Below are 22211 nucleotides of genomic sequence, written 5' to 3'. Positions count from 1 at the left end.
AACTCGAATTAATATTATGTAAAACACCGCCAACCTTTAAAAGTTATTACCGAAATTAATTCCATTTTAATGGGGAAAGTTAACATATAGTGTTATGGAACTCCGATGGGAGGGTTAGGAGGAAAGCATATGCAGATTTGGATTTTTTTTAAGTCACTTAGTCCAATTCTTTCATTTTACACATGTGAAAACTGAGGTCTAGAGAAGTTAATCGACTTCTTATCCAGGGAGTACGAGGCGGAGGTGGAATTAGAACTCAATTTCTGACTTCAAATTGAGAACTGTTTCACTATAATGGAGTTAGAGCTGAGAAAGAAGATAGTGCCCGGCTGCCCACGGAGTCTCTCTTCGCCACGCCTTGGAACTCCTTTATAAAACGAAGCTCCTGGCCGTAACGGAGGCCCTGGGTCCTTCCCATCAGGGTCTAGAAGAAGTCTGAAATGCAACGGTCTCTTTCCGAGACTCGCTCCGGGATAGCCAGGCAATTCCTGGGCTCTCCGCAGTCCCTTCATGGAGGGATAACATCAGGCCCAGGCTGGAGTTGAAAGGCGAGAGGGAGAAGTAGAAAAGGCCTAATCGAGGCACAGAGACAGAGGTCAAGAACCTCTCTCTCGGGTGTGGACTATTTTGCTTGGGCGTGCTCGGAAGCTCGCATCTCCCTTCCCCCGGAGCTTCTAAGCTTCAGAGCGCAGACGCCAGGGGACGCTGTGGCGGCGGCATAAAATTGACGGAAGGGGAAGCTGAAGTTTAGGGGAGGGCAGGGTGAAGACTACAACGAGGCCAGGGATTCCCGGCAGCCGCAGAGCTGCGGCGGCGCGCAGCTAGCGTAAGCGAAGATTCTTCCGTGGAACGTCGGCGCGCCCCTGAATTCCAGATTCCGGTTCGATCCCTTTGGTGACGCCCGGCGCGTTCCTTCCTCTTCCTCCCGCCTCCCCTCCTCCCCTTTACTTACCTCTCCCTCCTTCCCTCCCTCCCCGACTAGGAGCCGGAGCCGCCGCCGGTCATGTCCGCCCCTGCTGGCGCCCCGCATCCCCACGCTACCGCTAGCGCCAGGATCCCTCCCCGGCTCAGAGCTGCGGCCGCTCCCACCGGCCCGAACCAGGCCCAGCACTACCAGAACGGTGAGGCAGGCCGCGATAGGGAAATGCGGGAGGACTGCGCACGGGGCCTAGGGTGCGGGCGGACGACCGGGGGCTCCGGCCTGGCCTGAGAAAGGGAAATAGGGCCCGGCCTAGCTTTGGGGGGAGCTCGCGGGGCCGGGAAAGGAAGCATCGGGAGGCCGGGCCCAAGTCTAAGCGAGGCGCGAGGGCAGGAAATCCTCTGGAGAGGACATTGTTAAGTCTCAGGGAAATGGGGACTCCTGTTCGCCGGACGTCCAGGAGAAAGGATAGTGGCCAGCCTTCGTCGGCACGGCTGCGGAACTACCAGCTCAAGTTAGGGTTTAAGTTTGCAGACAATTGCGTATCAATATGCAATATGGGTGCAACTGTAACCCTGACCCACTTGGGTTGGAATTGTGGCGGTGGCGGCGGCTGCTGCTGCTCCTCCTCCCTTTCCTCTTGGTGGTGTAACTCTTAGCACCTCGGGGGTTTAGGGAGTTTGTTGAACTTGACAACTGCTTTATTCCTAAAGAAAACTCCCCTTCAGCAAGTCTGTCTAAGAAATGGGTTGGGGGGGAAAGGGGAGAGACAAGAAGTCTTCTCTCTCCCACTGTTCCAGTGTATCTCTCGTTATCTCTGCATCTGTTTCTGTTCCTTCCCTCTCCCCTTCTCTCCCTCTCCCCCCCCCCCCCCCATCCCGATCTTTTACTTCCCTGTCTCCTCTCTCGGTCATTGTCTCTTTCCCTTCTTCCCTTCCTCTCCCTCTGTCTCTGTCTACATGATGCCATCATTTTTCACTTTCCTGTCTCTTCCTCTCTCTTGTATGTTTCTCCGTTTCCCATCTCCCTCCCTCTCTTCTTCTGTCTCCCTTTCCCGTTTGTGTCTCTTATCACCTTCCTCCACTTTGTCCTCACTTTTCCCCCTCCTTGTGTGCCTAAGGGCCCCCACCACACCTTCTGCTCGATCGGCAAAATTGAGTGCTCCTTATGTTGACTTTTCACATTACCCTTGAAAATAAGAAAACCAATTTTTAAATGAGGTTCTTGTGAGTTGCCTAATTCAGAATTCTGAGCTGAAAAATTATCTCCAAGAAATCTGTCCCCTCTTTTGGGTAATGTTAATGGTTTCAGACAAAGTGGGCTAGAGATAGTGCTTTGGTTAGAACTTGAAATCAATACAGGTCTGGATCCTAAAACAGGCTTGTGAGGGGAAATATTTTGCCCTTCCCCAAATAATTGTCTGGCTGTGCTGCTACCTCTTAATCTTCTCAGTGAAATCGTAATTTTTTTTAAAGGACATAGAAAATTTAAAATATGTATTATGTAGTGTTTAGCTCAATATCCAGTTGATGCTTTTCAAAAAGTAGGCTCTCTACTCTCTAGTTAAATCAGTAAATCACTTTCTATGACTAGGAAAGATTACTAGGTATTCTATTTCACAAGACTTATAGATATGGTATTTTTGTAACATATAGGGATATGTTGTCTTTTGTATAAGAAATTCAGACTTGTTTTATGGAGTGAACCAAGTGTTTGTTTTAGAGTAACTTAGACCCATGTTTACCTGGAGCCAAGCATTATGCTTTTTATGGTTAACTTCATTTTCTGTGTTGTGCATTATTGACATTGTAAATTATCTGTGGTGCATAGTGCTTAAGAAATGTAATTGTTACACTGATTTAAAACAATTTAGTATATTATTTGGCAAAATAAATTTGATTTCTAATTTTTTAGCCCCATATAATATCTCATTGTAACTCAATGTTTTACTTTATTGTACTCTTCAGTTTAAATTTTTAATTCATTTTTTAGATTTTAGGTAGCATTTATCTCTCCCATCCCAATTTTAAAAATTAAAATTAAATAAATTAAATTTAAAACATTTGAAAGAAAAACATTGCAACAAGTAAGCATAGACAAACAAATCAAGTTACCACACTGTTTTGTTTCTCTGTTGTAATTCCTAGCAAGGTAGAGACTAAATCTTCAATTGTGTGGCAAGTCATTTAACCTAGCAACTCATTGCCTTCCCCTTCTGACTTGAATGTGATATTTCACTTTTAAAGGACTTAAAGAGAAGTACTTTTGAGGTGTTAGCTCCAGTTAGATAAACTGGAAATTAGTTTGCAAATATGTTCACTCATGCTCACTCCTCAAAGAGAAACATTTATATAATTTTAGCAATCAACAAGGTAAACGAGAAATTTATATACATATATATATATATATATATATAATAATAATAAAATATGAAAATTTGATATAATGGGAGATATAAATAAAAATAGATCATAACTAACTTTGTTTCATCTGTTATGGGAAACCCTTTAATTCTGAAAACATACAGAATTTAAAAGATAACTAGTACTCTCTAATATGCCTGAAGTCTTTTCTGATCAGAGCATCTGTCTCAAATTTCTTCTCTTCATTTATAGCTAACTAGAAGCATCAGGTCTTAATATGTAGACATCTCCATGGTGATAATGAGCCTGTCTGGATGCATAATTTCTGTCTATGCAAATTGATAAAAGATCTCTGGGATATTCAAGGAAAAAGAATACTTTCCCTGAGAGATTTCTAATGCCTGTTACCTGGGATTTTTAAGTATAATTTTCTTATTTTAGCTATCTTTAAGTATATCTCCATCTCACATGGGATAGCTGTTGAATTCATTCCAAGAAACATTTATTAATCTATTTAAGGTTGAATGCTGGCAATTAAAAAACAGAGCTGTTATATGTTACATAGCATTAGATTATAAATTCCTTGAGAACTTTGTATAGAATTTAGCTTATCATCTCACACATATCAGTAATTTACTTCATATATATTCCTTCTTTGGGACATTCTCTATACTTTGATAAAGGGTGACTCTTTAGTTGCATGAGGTCAATCTAGGAACAAATTTCTATAAAAATTGTTAGTCTTCAGCTTGAATGACAACTAAATATACAGCCCAAGCTCAGGATCAAGGCTTTTCTAGCTCTAACAAAATCTGCCAGAACTTGGATTTCACTGATAGTCTTTAAGCAACCAGAGCCACTTTGACATCAAGATGAAGCATCAGAGCATGAGATTTTTTTTTTCCCCACCATTAAAGCAAATGTAATATTATATCATGGCACAGTGGAAGGAGTGTAGAGGACTTTAATTTAGAGCTAGCCATTTACTACATATGTGATCGTGGGCCAGTGATCTCATCTCTAGGTCTTTTTCCTTGACTGTAAAATGTGGGGGTTAAACTAGGTGACTTAAGATCTTTTCTGTGTTTAAATCTGTGGTTTGTGATCACTTATACTAAGAATAAAAAGAATGTGATCAACATAATCACACATTATGCTTTTCTTGTGACTAGTTTACTTATGCCATCCCGGGTAAACAATATAATTCTGTTGTATAGTGCAGAAACTTGTTTTGAAACATTTTGCAAACCTGAAAGTGCCAACTATTGTAGTTAACTTTGGTAACATGGCCTTCTCCCCTGGGATTTTGCATTCTTCTAGTTAGTCCAGACAAATTACTGAAGATGCGTAATTTAATTTCTCTTGTAAATTTTTAATGATCTATCACCAGAGAATTTGGGCATTCCTCACCCAAAAGGTGAAAATTATTTCATTGCCTAAAATGCTTCTCTTTTAATTCAGGTTTTATAAGAATTTATCTGTTTCTTAGTGTTTCCTTTACCTTTTAAGCCAGAGAATCCATTTTTAGAGCCTTTTTCATAAATACACTTCCTACATTGTCCAGCGTATGTGTTCTGACTTGTTTTGTGGCTTGGTTGGAGGAATAAATTGAGCTTTTCATTTTCAAGTGTTCCTTAGTTGTATGAAGAAAATGGAGACCTAGAATGAATGGAAGTAGGAAGATGAAGTAGAGAAATAGTCTTTTCCCCCTGGCAATGTATCAAAGATCTAGAAATAGAAGGAACGTCAACAGCATCTGATCCAGCCCCCCCCCCCTTTTTTTTACATGGACAGTAGATGAAAAGAATGAATTCCATAGCTCTTAAGTGATTTGCCCAGCTTTACACAGATATTATTATCAGAGGCAGAATTTGAACTCAGATCTTCGGATATCAGTCAGTACTTTTTTTTATTATGCCATTATGGCTAGCAAGTTAAAAAAAAAAAAAAAATCCATTCTAGCTAAGTTTCCATTTCTTTCCTCTGCAAACATGTTGCCAAAAGTGCTAAAGAGTAACAAAATACTTTTCAGTTTGACATTCTTTCTAATCATTATATAATCTTAGGTACAGGGTTTTTTGTTTGTTTTTTAAACAGTTCAAGATTGAGTGAATGCCCATCAGTGGGGAATAGTTGAATAAGTTGTGGTAAATAAATGTAATGGAATATGCTTGCTCTATAAGAAATGATGAGCAGGCCAATTTCAGAAAAGCCTAGAAAGACTTCCATGAACTGAAGGTAAAATGAGCATAACAAGAGAATATTGTATACCGCAATAGCAAGATTATGTGATGATCAACTATGATAGATTTAACTCTTCTCAGCAATGCGATGATCTAAGACAATTTCCAATATATTTGGGATGGAAAATGCCATCCATATCCAAAGAGAGAACTAAGGAGACTGAATGTGGATGAAGTATACTACTTTCACTTTTGTTTGTTGGCTTTTTCTTTCTCGTGGTTTTTCCCTTTTTGTACTGATTTTTCTTGCATAACATGACAAATATAAAAATATATTTAAAAGAATTGTATGTGTGTAATCTATATCGGGTTGCTGGCTCTCTTGGGGGGAGGGAGAAAAAAATTTGGAACACAAAATCTTACAAAAATAATGTTAAAAATTACTATCTACTACTACCATTTATTTGAAAAAATAAAATACTGTTGAGGGGAAAAATAAAATATTGTTCAAGAAATAACTGGTTGATTAGTGAGTTTTTTAGATAATGGTAGTCCACAGAAAGCAGGAGAAAGGGATCCTGCCTTTCAAATTTTTGTTGGAATTCAAGCCTGGAATTTCAATATTTCTGCTCAAATTCTTCCTCCCCTGAAATGAGACCTTTTAAAACATTTCACAAGGTTCATAGTAGATACACAGGGCTAAACATACAGGACTCTAAGCTTTCAGAGCACAGCAATCTGTTTTTCATTATTGATCACAAAAGAGAAAATTTTGATTACATCAAATTAAAAAGCCTTTGTAGAAACAAAACTAATGCAAACAAAATTAGAAGGGAAGCAACAAACTGGGAAAACATGTTTACAGTTAAAGATTCTGATAAAGACCTCATTTCCAAAATACATAGAGAACTGACTCTAATTTATAAGAAATCAAGCCTTTCTCCAATTAATAAATGGTCAAAAGATATGAACAGACAATTTTCAGATGATGAAATTGAAACTATTTCCACTCATATGAAAGTGTTCCAAATCACTATTGATCAGAAAAATGCAAATTAAGACAACTGTAAAATACCATTACACATTTGTCGGATTGGCTAAGATGACAGGAAAAAATAATGATGAAAGTTGGAGGGGATGCGGGAAAACTGGGACATTGATGCATTGTTGGTGGAGTTGTGAACCAATCCAACCATTCTGGAGAGCAATCTGGAATTATGCCCCAAAAGTTATCAAACTGTGCATACCCTTTGATCCAGCAGTGTTACTACTGGGCTTATACTCCAAAGAGATACTAAAGAAGGGAAAAAGACCTGTATGTGCCAAAATGTTTGTGGCAGCCCATTTTGTGGTGGCTTGAAACTGGAAAATGAATGGATGCCATTCAATTGAAGAATGGTTGGGTAAATTGTGGTATATGAATGTTATGGAATATTATTGTTCTGTAAGAAATGACCAGCAGGATGGATACAGAGAGGCTTGGAGAGACTTACATGAACTGATACTAAGTGAAATGAGCAAAACCAGGAGATCATTATACACTTCAACAACGATACTGTATGAGGATGTATTCTGATGGAAGTGGATTTCTTTGACAAAGAGAAGATCTAACTCAGTTTCAATTGATCAATGATGGACAGAAGCAGCTACACCCAAAGAAAGAACACTGGGAAATGAATGTAAATTTTTGCATATTTGTCTTTTTCTTCTCGCGTTATTTTTACCTTCTGAATCCAATTCTTCCTGTGCAACAAGAGAACTGTTTGGTTCTGCACACATATATTGTGTCTAGGATATACTGTGACATATTTAACATGTATAGGACTGCTTGCCATCTGGGGGAGGGGGTGGAGGGAGGGAGGGGGAAAATCCGAACAGAAGTGAGTGCAAGGGATAATGTTGTAAAAAATTACCCTGGCATGGATTCTGTCAATAAAAAGTTATCATTATTAAAAAAAAAAAGGAAAAAAAATGATCCTTGTCTTAAAGCATTTTTTAATCTCAGAGAGGGGCTAGGACATTCACACAAACATGTTGCAAGGTATCATGTGAATGGGATTAGTATTGCCCTCTTCTGTTCAAGAGGGCAGAATTAGGACCAATTGGATGTTACAAGGAAACAGATTTTGATTCAACATGAGAAAGAACTTTCCAACAATTGGAGCGATTCAATGAGAAGTAGACTCTATCACAAAACAGCAAATTTGTTACTGACGTGGTCAAGAAGAGGTGTGCTGACCATGTCTGGAACTCTAAAGAAACTATTCCTAATGTGGAAAAAAAATATATATATATATGTTGTTAGATGCTTGTAGAGAAGCAAAGAACTCTGAATATGGAGAAGGAGAGGTCATTATCTTCCTCAAGCAATAAAAAAGAAATAGTAAGGACAGGAGTCACTCTAGCCTAGGAAATTCTCCAAGCCTAAATGTTTAGTTTCTTTTTTGAGAATTTTTAGAAGATAAACCAGTCATTAGACACAAATTTATTAAGCATTTGCTAAATGCTAAGCACTCATATATAAGGTTTACAAAAACAAGATGAAAAAATTCTGCTCATAAGGAGCTTACATTTGACTAGAAAAGACTTTTTCCCCCCGTCTCCATAGTTTTATTTATATGAATCAGGACAAAATCAAATAACATTACACCTTAATTTATAAAAGATCCTCCGTTGAGAATATGGTGCTGAAGACATTTTCAGAAGTAATTCATTTTTAATATTTATTTTATTTTCCTAAATACAGGCGAACAGTTTTCAATATTCACCTTTGCAAAACCTTGCGTTTTAAATTTTTCTCCCTCTCTCCTTCCATTCCCCCCTATCCAAAACAGCCAGCAGTTCAGTATAAGTTAAACATGTGTGATTCTTTTAAACATATTTCCATTTGTTTTTCTTCCCGGATTATTTATACCTTCTGAATTCAATTCTCCCTGTACAACAAGAAAACTGTTCGGTTCTGCACACATATATTGTATCCAGGATATACTGTAACCTATTCAACATGTAAAGGATTGCTTGCCATCTGGGGGAGAGGATGGAGGGAGGGAGGGGAAAAATCGGAACAGAAGTGAATGCAAGGGATAATGCTGTAAAAAATTACCCTGGCATGAGTTCTATCAATAAAAAGTTATTTTAAAAAAATATATTTCCATATTCATTATGCTGTACAAAAGGGAAGAAACCATGAGAAAAAAAAACAAAAACAAGAAAGTAACAACAAAAGATGAAAATACTATGCTTTGATTCACATTCAATCTCCAAAGTTCTCTCAGATGTGAGTGGTACTTTCCACTACAAATCTATTGGAATTGCCTTGAATCACCTCATTGATGAAAAGAGCCAACTCTATCACAGTTGATCATCACATAATCTTGTTATTGTGTACAATGTTCTCTTGGTGCTTCTTAATTCACTAAGCATCAGCTCATGTAAGTCTTTCCAGGCTTTTCTGAAATCAGTCTGCTCATCATTTCTTACAGAGTAATAATATTCCATTACATTCATATACTATAAATATTCAGCCATTCCCCAACTGATGAACATTCACTTAATTTCCTTGCCACTACAAAAAAGGCTGTTACAAACATTTTTGTACATGTGGCTCCTTTTCCTCGTTTATAATCTTTTTGGAGTACAGATCCAGTAGAAACACTGCTGTATCAAAGGGTATATACAGTTTTATAGCTATTTGAGCATAGTCAAGAAAGACAATATATACATATAAGTATGTATAAAATAAAAAGAAAATAGCCTTTCACATTGGTGAGGGACCAGAAAAGGCCTCCTGAAAAAGAGAATGAAGAGTGGAGCTGTTTCTTTTGAGAAAATAGGGATTCGTAGGGGCTGAGGTAAAAGAAAAGATTCCACACATAGGAGTGTCCTGTTTGAGAAACAGAAAGTAGGCCTTAGACCTGTATGGCTGGACCATAGAATATATAGCAGGAAATAGTATGTAAAAAAGACTAGAAAAGTAGGGAGAAAGAGCCAGGTTATGAAGATCTTTGATTGCCAAACTTACCAGTTTATATTTTTGGTAATAGGAGCATCTGGAGTTTATTGAGTAGATAAGTTGACTTCGTCAGTTCTATGTTTTAGGAAAATCATAGTGACTGTGTGAGGAATAAAGTTGTTCACAAAATCAGATCTCAAGGTTTCTGAGTCTCCAACTCTTCATTTTATAGATGAAAAAAAGGATAATGAGTGATGACTTCTCCTGCAAGACACAGAAGTACCTTCTGATCTGATATCTATTCTTCTTCCCAATGTATGTCAATATAGGCCCTTAGTGATCCTAATTTGGAAAGGACTGTAAACTAAAGGTCAATGATAAACACTGCTTTCTTTTCTTTTGTTTTTTTTTCCTTGAAAGCTAAAAAATTCATCTAGCTCAAACGTTTGGACCAACTCCTAAATTCAGAACAATGTATTTGTTCCGCCTAGTTTTTTACAGAACTCTACAACTTTCCATAGTACTATTTCTTCCCCAGGCTAAAAGACTCAGTACTGAGGAGCTGCTTTTTTTTATTTTTGGAAAATAAGCTCTCAGACTTAAAGTAGAAACACATATAGCCTGGGAAATCTGCAAATGATGATTAGTTCCTGACTCATTAGAGTTGTTGACTGTTGTTGCCCCAAGTGTTCTGCATGATTTCTACTTATGCCTATTTAAAGTCTGAGTAAGGAAAGCTAGTACCTGTTAAGTAAGATTCTTAAGATTGATCCGTTCAGCATAGAAGGCAGATTTCCATCAGAGATTTTAGATATTTTCATACTGACTTTATGTAAAATACTATATTCTAGCATTTTTTTTGAATACTTTTGTTGATGATTAATCATTGTGAGGTGGAAAGAATCTTGAACTTAGAGTCAAGAATGACCTAAGTTCATATCCACATAGCTTAGTAGCTATGTGACCATAGGGAAGTCACTGTATAACTCTTGAATGATCTTCACTTTTCTCATCTGTAAAATAGGAATACTAATAACACCTACTAGATTGTTAGGATTAAATGTAGATGATGTATTTGCAGACTTAGAGCACTATTGCAAATGTTACTCTTTATTGAAAAAAAGAATTACATTTCTAAAGGTGGTTCTGCTCACTGTTTGGTATGAGTTGTTATTGTTGTTTTTAAAAGAACAATATATTTTTTTACTTTTAGTTTGTTTTAAGTTTTAGTTTTTTAGTTTTCAACATTTATTCTTTTTTGGCACTTAATAAATATTTATTGATCTTTAAAATAATGAGCTTTTTTTAATGTGATTTAAATAAATGATTAATTTTTAAAAATCTTTTCCCCCTCAGTCATTTTGGTCCTATGTAAACATAGCCAAATTATACTTACAAATTAAAAACAAAATCAACACTTCTCTGCTTATAATACTGATTGCTTTATATTCCATTATCTTATTTTAAGATGATCCAAGGATCATTTACTTTTATAAGATTTTTATTTCTAATTTTTTTACATGTGCAATCACATTAAACATTTTTACATTAGCCATTTTGTGAAAGAAGAATCAGAACAAAAAGGGAAACTTTATAAAAAGTGAAAATGGTTTGTTAACTGCATTCACACGCCATAATTCTTTCTGTGAATGTGGCTAGCGTTTTCCATCACTAATTTTTTTTAATTGTCTTAGGTCATTGTATTGCTGAGAAGAGCTAAGTTTATCTAATTTAATCATCCAGCAATATTGTTATTTTGTACAGTATTTTCAAGGTTCTGCTCACTTCACTCAGCATCAGTTCATGTAAGTCTTTATAGGTTTTTCTGACATGCCTGCTCATCATTTCTCATAGAACCAGTGGTTTTCCGTTACATTTGTATATTGCAGTTTGTTCAACCATTCCCCAATTGATGGACATCCCCTCAATTTCAATTTTTTGCCTTGGTATGGTTTTTTAGCAAAACATTTTTGCAAGTACTGTTGACCTTGCGTTTCCTTTTAAGATTTTCTAGAACTTTAAGGCAACATCTTTCACAGTTATTAAAAGATAACCTAGGAGAAGACTAGTAAAATAAATAATGTTTATAATTTTGATGATCCTATGTCATTTGGAGGACTCTGGGCAGGAAACAAGGCAAATGGGAGCTTTTTCATCTTACTCTTGTCAGAAATTCAAACAAATGAATTTTTAAAAAATTAATCCCTTATGTAGGAGATGGGAGAAATGGAATAGATAGCATGTCTTCTGGAAAAGATAAGGGCATTTCATTAGACTGAAAACTGAACAAACAGTGTGATAAAGCCACCAAGAAATGCTAGTGTTGTTATATTATATTAAGAGGAGCATAATGTCTAGAATGAAGGAGGGAATGAGTAGACTTATTTGCAAAACATTTCTACAATATAGCATTTAGTTCTAGAGATCATGTTTAAAATTTTGGAGAGCAAAGGTTTTTGATTTTAAGTTGCCTTGAATAGGACTTAAATTTTTTCCTTTCGTAATCTGTTTTTGTCCAAGAAATTTTTACAAGATCCTGGATGCATAGGGATGTAAAATAGGTGTACAAATCAAATGTTTCTTTTTGTTTTTGTTTTGAAATAAGATGTTCATCTTAGTTGTCTGATTCTAACTATATTATCATGTGTTATGATGTTGCAAATTACCAGTGAAAGTATACAAAAAAAAAGAAGAGGAAATAGTTCCACACATCTTGATACCTTTTTCTTACTCTTCAAATGTTTGCTGTTAAGAAATAATAATTTTGTGGGGCCCCTCCTCCCACACACATTTAGTTACAAGACTCTATAGGGTGTTACAACCCACAAGTTAAGAAGTTGGGTCTAGAGGAGATCAGCAAAGATGGTGCTCCAAGGGCCCCACGAGCTTGCCACACAAAGATTTTTTGGAGTTAAGGGAACGTAAACTGTTTTCAAGTACTTGAAACGGCCATCTTGTGGAAGATTTAATTGGTGCTGTCCAGAACTGGTTCTGATGAGAAGAGCTAAGAACCTTGTATGGAAATTACAGAAAGGTAGATATAGGCTGAATGTAGGAAAGTTAGATCTAACAAAAGATAAATTGGGCTGCTGCTAGAAATGGTGGCTCTCATTTGAGGATTTGGGGGAGAGGAGAACTATTTGGTTAGGATATGTTCTAGAGAGCTTTTACAGATCTGTTTGAGACTAGATAATTGGTCTATAAAATCTCATTTGGCTTGTTTCTATAAGTAACATAATAGTTAATTATAAATATATTATAAATTATAACTATATATTTGTTACATAATTATATATTGATATGTTATCCCATAATATATATGATAATATATAAATAACTTATCTAACTATATTTTATTAACAATGTTCTTATTAAATACAGCATTTTACGTAAATGTTATATATGTTATAACATATTTTTCTTCTTTGGAAGATTTATGGAAAAACATGACTTCACAGAATGTGAAAAGCTCAGAGAGGTCATGGATCCTCAGATTGCAAGGACCTTAGAGACTATCTAGTCTAACTCAGAAGCATTCAGTATTCATAGGATATAATACAGTTAGATATAATACAGTTAGCATATTCTGAGAGTTGTACCTTACTGCCATACCTTTATCTTACAGAACACCATGATTCAAAAGTGAAAGTACTGATTCATGAATCTCAGAGGACCTGGGTTGAAATTTTTCCTCTTGAAGCTACCTATGTGGCATGGGCAAGTAACTTAACCTCTCTAGGCCTTAGTTTCATCTATAAAAATGAGGAAGTTAGATTAGATGATCTCTGGGGTGCTGGGAAGTAGCATGACAGTAAATTGAAAAGTATTTTTGAAACCAGGAAAACGGGTTCAAATCCTACCTTTGACACAGATGGTGATTCTGGGCAAGTCACTTCACATTCAGAGCACATCAGTGCTCTAGGAAATGAAAACTTTAATTAGAAAAGGGGCCTACTTGTATTGGTAGAAGGAGTTTCCTTACTCAGGATTTCTCTATATCAATGAAATCACATTTGTTTCATGTCCCTATAAATTTGGTACAGGCAAAATGCCATGAATTCCAATGAGGAAACTATTTCCTCCCTTATAAAATAAATCAGGTTAGATGTGTAAGCTTATTTCAAATCTGATGTTCATTTATTGCTGGGTCATTATCTACAAGGGGCTGTCAAGAAAGACTTCCTGGTGGAATTGCATTTTAATTGGGACTTGAATGATTTCATCTAGTGGAAATGAGGGAGAGGAGTATGGGGTTCATATATAAGGAGTTATAGGAACTAAAAACAGTCTAGGTTTTTTTGCTGCTGTTATTTTTACCACATGCATATTAGTTTGACAGGCTTATTGAGAAACCAGCTATGTTCTGTATACTGTATGTAACTGGTAGTGGCATGGGAAAGAGAGGACAGATCTAAAAAATGAGGTCCCTCCTCTCAAGGAGTTTAAATTCTAACAATACATATGTATGATGTTTTTATCTTTGAGTTATAAAGTGCTTTTATGTGGTCTTATCTTGTAATCATTAGAAGAATTATGTGATGTATACAGAGAAGACATTTATAGTTGAAAAAATTGAGGTTCATAAAGTGGAAGTCATGTTCTCAAGGTCAGTCTGCTGATTCTTAGCAGAGACAGAATCAGAAACTAGTTTTCCTGCCTGGTAATTAATTCCTTTTTTCTAAGTGTATCACACTCAAGCTCATTTTATCTTCTCTTGGTAGTATAATCTAGCAATTCAATACTTCTGTAATATAAAGGGTCTTAATGATTTCTAAGAGCAGTAGATGGTGCAGGGATAGAAAACCAAGCCTGGTGAAAGATTCATCTTTCCTGATATCAGGAAAATATGTGTGATTCTGGGCAACTCACTTAATCCTGTTTGCCTCAGTAAACTATTTTGTATCTGTACAAAATCTGTAAAAGAAGCTGGCAAAGGAAATGACAAATCACTTACTTTCCTTGTCAGGAAAATACCAAATAAGCTCACAATTACACAACTGAACAGCAGGATAATTCTGACTTATAAAATGTATTAATAAGGCTGGGTAACCTTACTAATAAAAAGAAGTAGCATCTTTTTTTTTTTTTAATTCTTTTGTGAATATTTTATTTAGGAATTTACTTTTCTATAACATTTCTAAATATACATTTCTATTTCCTCTATTCAGAAAATACTCCTTTTTTTAAAAAAAGTTTGTGTTTTTTGTTTTTTGTTTTTTTTTTAAGTTTAGACAATACATGAATGCTGTAGTATATCTTGTATAGACTACTGACAGAAAGAGGGAAGCAAAATTTCTCATTTCTTTTTTGGGACCAACCTTGGCCATTAGACAAAATTCACTTTTTTTGTATTGTTCTTTTCATTTCCTTTGCCACAGTTTTTTTGCATATTGTTTTCCTGATTCTGCTTGCTTTACTCTTAAGTGGATTCATAGAAGTACCAGTAGCACTCTCAACATAATCGCTTTGATTATATTTTTTAAAGTTAAAATATCTTGAATTAAATAATGTAAATTTTAACAGTAGGCAAAAGGTGGGGTTTGAGGGTTTTTTGGTTAAAATATCCATTTAAAATTTTTTTTCTAGCTTGCTTTTCCAAAAACAGGGGAAGAATATAAAATGTCAGCATTTCAAACTTGAGAGTGCTTTGAGTCATTTATTTTGAATGAGTTGTCAGCTTCTTTTTTTAATACATTTAAAGCTTTAGTGTAAAATAACAGATAATGAATATTTTGAAGTGTGCAGTAATGAAAATATTGTAAGATATTTTTGTGGGTTTTTTTAAATAACTTAAATGTTTCTAATGTATTCATAAGAATAAAATAGATTTTATCTGATATTTAGTTCAGTGCTGATAAACATGCAGCAGATAAAACATTCTTGATATTTTTAGAAGATTGACATTTGAGCTATTTGGACATGATAATATTTATTTCCCTGCTCCCATATCCTATAACATGGACAAGCCAAATAAATCATTAGGAAATGGGTAGCTATTTAAATAGATTTGTTTAATACTGACTTAGTTTCAAGAATCACAAATCGATACATTGTAATTCTTTGATATATCATTCCAAATACCATTAATTTATGTTAGTTGATTAAACAAGAACATTAACTTTAAGAGGATTCATTTTTGATTCATTTTTTAAAACTCATAAATGAAACTTTGAATGTAAATATAATGTTTCCAGTCATCCCACAAGATAATTTAATTAAAGCACTTAGAAATTAAGGTTGGTATATGGATACATTTCATATTCTCATCATAAATGTAAGAGAAACATGAATAATAACTGCCTTTCCCAACACCTCTCAGCTTCATTCTTAATTATACAGTGACATCCTTGTAATGACTGTCATAGAAATATGGTTGAAATTGACTTCTACATTATTACTCAGTAAAGGATTAAGGAGCTCTCAGGCCCTTATAGATATGTTGTTGATACTAAAAGAACTTAATAATGATCCTGTTTTTATTAAATTATTTTTAAAATTTTATTAAATTATCTGGAACAGTGTAAATTTTTTATCTTCTAATTTCCTGTTAAGAGATGGAAAAGGCATTGTCTTCGATTTTACTAGGAAAATAAATGAACTGTATAGAAAAATTGACTTCCTGAAAGCTCATAGAAGAAGTAGTCACAAAACTAAGAGTAGAGCTAGACTGATATGAGATCTGTACCAGTGCAACCTACCATATTAGGAAAAAGTCTCTTAATTAGGTCACTCGTTGGATAGGTTCTTAGAAATACTGCTTTGTATAAATACTTAATTTTCTCCCTTCTTAAAGACCAGTATTTCATACTCTTGCTCTTGTACCTTAATTGCTTATTTCAGTGATTTATGTCAATACTTTCTTCCTTTTCTTAGGTCCAGCACAGAATCAGATGCAGTTTCCCTCTGGATATGGATTACATCCTCAAGGATATGTTGTTCCCTCAGGACTATACTCCCAAGGACCTGGGAAAAGTATTCCTCTGCCATTGGAAAGCCAATATGGTACTGATTATTATTCTGGTCACTACACAGTACCAACACAAAATATGACTCTTGCTACAGGTCCTAGCACAGTGAACATGCAACTGGGATCACAGCAAGTATATGGCAGGGATCCTCCTACTTCTCATACTGTAGGGTGCACTCCTGGATCATTCCCAGGTAGTGTTGCATCTTCAACATCCCATTTACACACAGGTAGACCCCAGCCCTCCTTTGGTAATCACTACAACAGTCCAGTCATTCCCTCTGCCAATTCTTCCATTGCTTCTCAGGGATTTCCCCTTACTTCTGGTCATTATGCTATGTCTACTGCTTCGGGTGCTGTGTACCCTAGTGTTTCATATCCTTCAGTGCCTGCTGGTGATCCATATGGGCAAGTATTTACTTCACAGAGTACTTCAGTTATCACACAGTTTAAAGATAATTCATTTCCTGGTCAAAACACAAATGTCAGCCATCCACCGCAGCAGCAGAGTCCTGTGGGTTATAATACTTCATCATGGGCAACTCCAGGCCTTCAATCAACCCAAGACAACCTTACTCAAAATCACATTGGATCCCTGGCTACATCAGGCAACCCATCCAATGCAGGTATGTTACTAAATTAAAATCTTCAAAAGCTTATAGTTGAAATTCACTTCTCTCCCGGATTGTTATCTTTGTGAAGATTAAGGAAGGTATTGTTTTACAGGGAAGTTGGGATTGTAGTTTATCTTTTAATTTTCACTTTTGAATAAGTTTTCCTTTCATCCCCTCCCAGAAAAAGGGCAATTTGCACACATAGTTGCTCAAATATCTGATTTTGTTCTAGCACAGACCCTTGCATATAGTGAATACCTATGATATTTGAGACTTGATGTCCAACATACTATGGGAAGTCACCAAATCCTAAAGTTGTGGTGCTTAGTTAGTAAGGCACAGGAAAAAGAAACTCCTCTTCAGCCAATTCATTAAACACTTACTAGCCATATAATATACAAGTACTTTAGTGGATGCTGAGGCAGGGCATGAGGAAGAAATCAATCGGAGGCACTTGCTGCCTTAAAGAAAAAAATGCAATGTTTTAATTTTGTAGGTTAGCTAATCAGATACCTAGATAATTGTTACTGCCTTTTCCAATTGGATGATCAGAAAGGACATCGTGGGCAGAAGTAGTACTTAAAACAGAGCTTAAAGAAAGGATTTCACATTTGAAATGGACTACTCTTAAGTTGCTTTGAGCAGTGGCAAATTCAATCTGTATGAGGTCTTTGTTAGTGATAGTGAGTAGTCTAGGTTATTGGGAATGTAGGTGAAGATGTGGAGATAAAAACTGGAAAGGTATACTGGAGTGCTAGATCTTAAGGTTTGGATTTTATTTGGTAGATAAGAAGGAGCCATTAAAGAGGGTTTTTTTTTTTAGCAGAATGACATGATCAGATTTACTAAGATGGATGATCAGAGTAAGAAAATGAAGATGTGGCATTTTAACATAGCTCGGAGAAGTTAGGGCTAGAAATCTGAAGTTATCTACTCATAGATATAATAGTTAAGATTATAGGAATAGATGACTTTGCCAAGAGAGAAAGTGATTGAGAAAACCTACATTAAGAGAGAAGGAGAAATGAGAGGAGCTAGAAAAGAATTGTGTAGAGAGTTAGAAAGAAAACCAGGAAAATGTGATGTCAAGGGATACAAGAAGGGAGAAAATATCAAGAAAGAGTTGAAAGTTGTCAGTAAAATTACTATTACAGAGGAAAGATGAAAATGAACTTCTTTTCCCATGGCAGGCAACTTTATAGGAATGATTATTTTCCACGTAGAATAAAGGTTGATGAGCTACCTGCCACAACAGGCTCTTTACAGAATTTTCATCCCAATCCCTCAGGTTGGAAAAATAGAAAGGTAAATGGAACTTGCCAAGCTATGAATGAGATACCTATTGTTTGCTTTTCTTTCTTTACTCCTAAATATTCAATGTTTGCTTTTTTTCTCTTATAGACCAAGACATAATTATATCAATTAGATTAAACATCTTTTCCATAGTTGAGATGCATGACTTGATTACTGGTGAATTTATACTTGACTCTACCATTTTCTTTCTGTTTACAAACTTGCATCTGCAGACTACCTTGAATTCAGTATTAAAAATTGATACAGATATGATTGGGTAATAAAGCTATCAATTGTAATGTTGAATATTCCTAATTTCACTGTTAAAAATGTTTAAAATGCTTTAGTGGTAATTTTACATATTTAAGTATTAACTTACAGTTTAGTGACTATAAATGGGGAGAATTAGCATATTTTAATTCAGATAGTTAATTGATCACATAGGAAACAGGGAATAAAACTGCTATTTTTGGTTGTAGTGCTTAGCAGTAATTTGTAACTAGTCTTCAAGCCCTTGGTCTTATTTTGATCACACATACAAAAAAAAAAGTGTACTTATCTTTATTGCCATAGAAAAATCTACCTGGGAGTTGTGAACGAATCCAATCATTCTGGAGAGCAATCTGGAATTATGCCCAAAAAGTTATCAAACTGTGCATACCTTTTGATCCAGCAGTGCTACTACTGGGCTTATACCCCAAAGAGATACTAAAGAAGGGAAAGGGACCTGTATGTGCCAAAATGTTTGTGGCAGCCCTGTGTGTAGTGACTAGAAACTGGAAAATGAATGGATGCCCATCAATTGGAGAATGGCTAGGTAAATTGTGGTATATGAATGTTATGGAATATTATTGTTCTGTAAGGAATGACCAGCAGGATGAATACAGAGAGGCTTGGAGAGACTTACATGAACTGATGCTAAGTGAAATGAGCAGAACCAGGAGGTCATTATACACTTCAACAACGATACTGTATGAGAATGTATTCTGATGGAAGTTGATTTCTATGACAAAGAGACCTGAGTTTCAATTGATAAATGATGGACAGAAGCAGCTACACCCAAAGAAAGAACACTGGGAAACAAATGTGAACTATTTGCATTTTTGTTTTTCTTCCCGGGTTATTTTTACCTTCTGAATCCAATTCTCCCTGTGCAACAAGAGAACTATTCGGTTCTGCAAACATATATTGTATCTAGGATATACTGCAACATATCTAACATATATAGGACTGCTTGCCATCTAGGGGAGGGGGTGGAGGGTGGGAGGGGGAAAATCGGAACAGAAGCAAGTGCAAGGGATAACATTGTAAAAAAAAAAATTACCCTGGCATGGATTCTGTCAATATAAAGTAATTATTAAATAAAATAAAATAAAATATTAAAATAAAATAAAATAAAATCGTGAGACTATGGGAAAAAAAAGAAAAAAGAAAAATCTACCTGAAGAAAGGGGACATTTTCTTTTTTTAACTTTGTCAAAGAATTGGAGATATCACGTATCAAAAATAGGAATACCAACTTATATTTTTATATATTAGTTAATAGTTACAAAATGTAGGTATATGTAGATGTTTTTTCCCCTTTTTTACAGTTGAAAAAAATGAGTCTCACAGATAATACAACTAATAAGGCACAATGACACAGAACTAAAATCCAATCAGATCTTTCTCTTCTCCCACCCACTGCCTACCACTACTGTCCTACCACTAAGGTTTTTAAGTTTTTATAATAAAGTGAGTCAGCTGGTGAAATTTCAGTGCATTATAAGCTAGAATAAAACTGTCAAGGATCATTGTAAAAAGTATTCTGATTATAAGATTAAAGTAGGTTTCACATAATGTTCATAGATATTAAAATCAAAATTAAAAAGTGATCATTAGGGCACTGATCATAATCAAATGTTTTCTCCTTTTTCATAATCTAATTTTTTTTTTTAATAACAGAGTCCATGCCTGGGTAATTTTTTTACAACATTATCTCTTGCACTCACTTCTGTTCTGACTTTTCCCCTTCCTTCTTTCCCCCCCTCCCCAACATGGCAAGCACATAATCTAAGATTTAAAGAAGTGATCATTGATTGCTATAGCACCAGTTTATTTATTTATTCATTTTGCTTGCTTATTTATTTGGTTTTTTTTTTGCTTTAAAGTGACTAGGTAATTAAGAAATCTGATTTGTTTTTTCCATTCCCAAACTCATACTTATCAAGACCTACAAATTTGTACTAACAATATCTGGGCAAAAATATCAGAATTTAGGACCATTTGTTAGTCTTAATTTCATTATTAAGGACATATTTTGTAAATTTATGACAATCTTTATAATTAGCTAGTGTAAATTATTAGCGATTATAGCTTTGTATTTTTACTGATTTTTCATTCAGCTAGGATTGTTTTATGATGATCCCGTTTCAGGAATGTAAAAGGCAGTCCAGCCCAGTCCACTTCTATTCTCTAGGCCACAAAAGAGTGACAAATTTTGTTGAGATTAAACTAATAGAACAAGTTGACTCTGGAAGGTGTCTTGGCAAGTTTTTTGTTTTTTATTTTATTTGTTTGTTTTTTAAGAGTGAAAATGCTATGTTGTGGTCCACACTCAGGTCCCACAGTCCTCTCTCTGGGTGTAGATGGTTCTCTTCAATTGGACAATTCTCCAATTGAACACTTGGAACTGGTTTGAATCATCTCATTGTTGAAGAGAGCCACGTCCATCAGAATTGATCATCATATAGTCTGATAGTTGCCATGTATAATGATCTACTGGTTCTGTTCATTTCACTTAGCATTAGTTCATGTAAGTCTCTCCAGGACTCTCTGAAATCATCCGGTTGATTGTTTCTTACAGAAAATAATGTTCCATAACATTCATATACCACTATTTATTTAGCCATTCTCCAATTGATAGGCAGCCATTCAGTTTCCAGTTTCTTGGCAAGTTTTATTTGCTTGATTTCTGTATCTTATATAATTATAAGTGAGTATAACCTAACCTTTTCAGCACAGAAAATAAACTGATTATGAGAGTTAAGCTAAATTGAGTTTAAAATAAATTGGTGTTTTAAAGGAATCAAACCATTCTCTAGTTGGGGAAAATACAGTATAAGTACCTTGCTTTACTATGTGAAAAGTAGTCATTTGCAGTTTAAAGTAGATCAAGTATATCTGTTAGTCAAAAAGACTCGATATTCTCCTGACCTGTTTGTTCGCTTCACTCCAGGGCTGATCTTACTGCTGTTTGACCTAAGAGTTTTGACCTGGGCTGATTCCTTCCTCCTTAGGCAGTTTGGTAATCACTTCTGTTCTCAGGGGTTTACCATATTGGTATCAGACTTAGTCTGAATTTCCAATTAACCTATTATAGCTCATATTTCCCAGGTTCAAGTAGTTTGCCAGCTCTGAATGACTCTCTAGTAACAAATAATTAGAGGCCTTCATTACCCAATATGACTTTCTTTGAAAAGTATCAATGGTAATGTTTAAAATAAATTAATGTAGAGGGCCAGAACACTGGAAAAGTATACTTAAAACAAGGATACTTACATCAGGGTGTTTATTCAGTGTGATTGATGAGATAATGGTTCTCTAGTACACATATATTTAATAGTTAGCATGAAAGGTGATGTATTGGTTCTGCAATTGGCACATGCTCAGTATGCTGTAGTGATGTAATTGTACTAAGGTATTTAAGGGCTGAGAGGATTTGAAATAGACTTGAGTGTGATTGGGCTTGAGCTGAGACTCTAGACTCTATCCCTGGCTCTCCAGCTAAGACCAAGGCTCATTCAGAGATCCTCAAGAAAGCTAGCCCAGACATTACATTTTGGCACCCAACGTAGGGCACTGAAAGAAGAACACTACATTTTAAGATTCTGGACACAAGAAGCTATACTCAGCAGTTCAATTGACAAGATCTTAAGCTC

The 22211-nt window shown here is 35.5% G+C and overlaps 1 protein-coding gene across 4 annotated transcripts in view; it reads left to right on the top strand.

The window, feature by feature from the left end:
* The first annotated feature begins 756 nt into the window (after positions 1-756).
* Positions 757-22211, top strand: part of SEC24B (SEC24 homolog B, COPII coat complex component) — a 94815-nt gene continuing 73360 nt past the window's right edge. For 2 of the 4 annotated variants that reach the window (XM_051967390.1, XM_051967389.1), the window contains exons 1-2: positions 757-1121; positions 16291-17010. In XM_051967390.1, the coding sequence (XP_051823350.1) occupies positions 1004-1121; positions 16291-17010 (838 nt within the window). In that variant the 5' untranslated portion in view covers positions 757-1003. The remainder of the gene's footprint in view (positions 1122-16290; positions 17011-22211) is intronic. The other 2 variants (XM_051967392.1, XM_051967391.1) reach the window with 1 other exon arrangement.

Source organism: Antechinus flavipes, chromosome 6, assembly GCF_016432865.1.
Source record: "Antechinus flavipes isolate AdamAnt ecotype Samford, QLD, Australia chromosome 6, AdamAnt_v2, whole genome shotgun sequence".
NCBI lineage: Eukaryota > Metazoa > Chordata > Mammalia > Dasyuromorphia > Dasyuridae > Antechinus > Antechinus flavipes.
The sequence above is the reverse complement of the archived record's forward strand: the minus strand, read 5'-3'. Positions and strand labels throughout refer to the sequence as shown.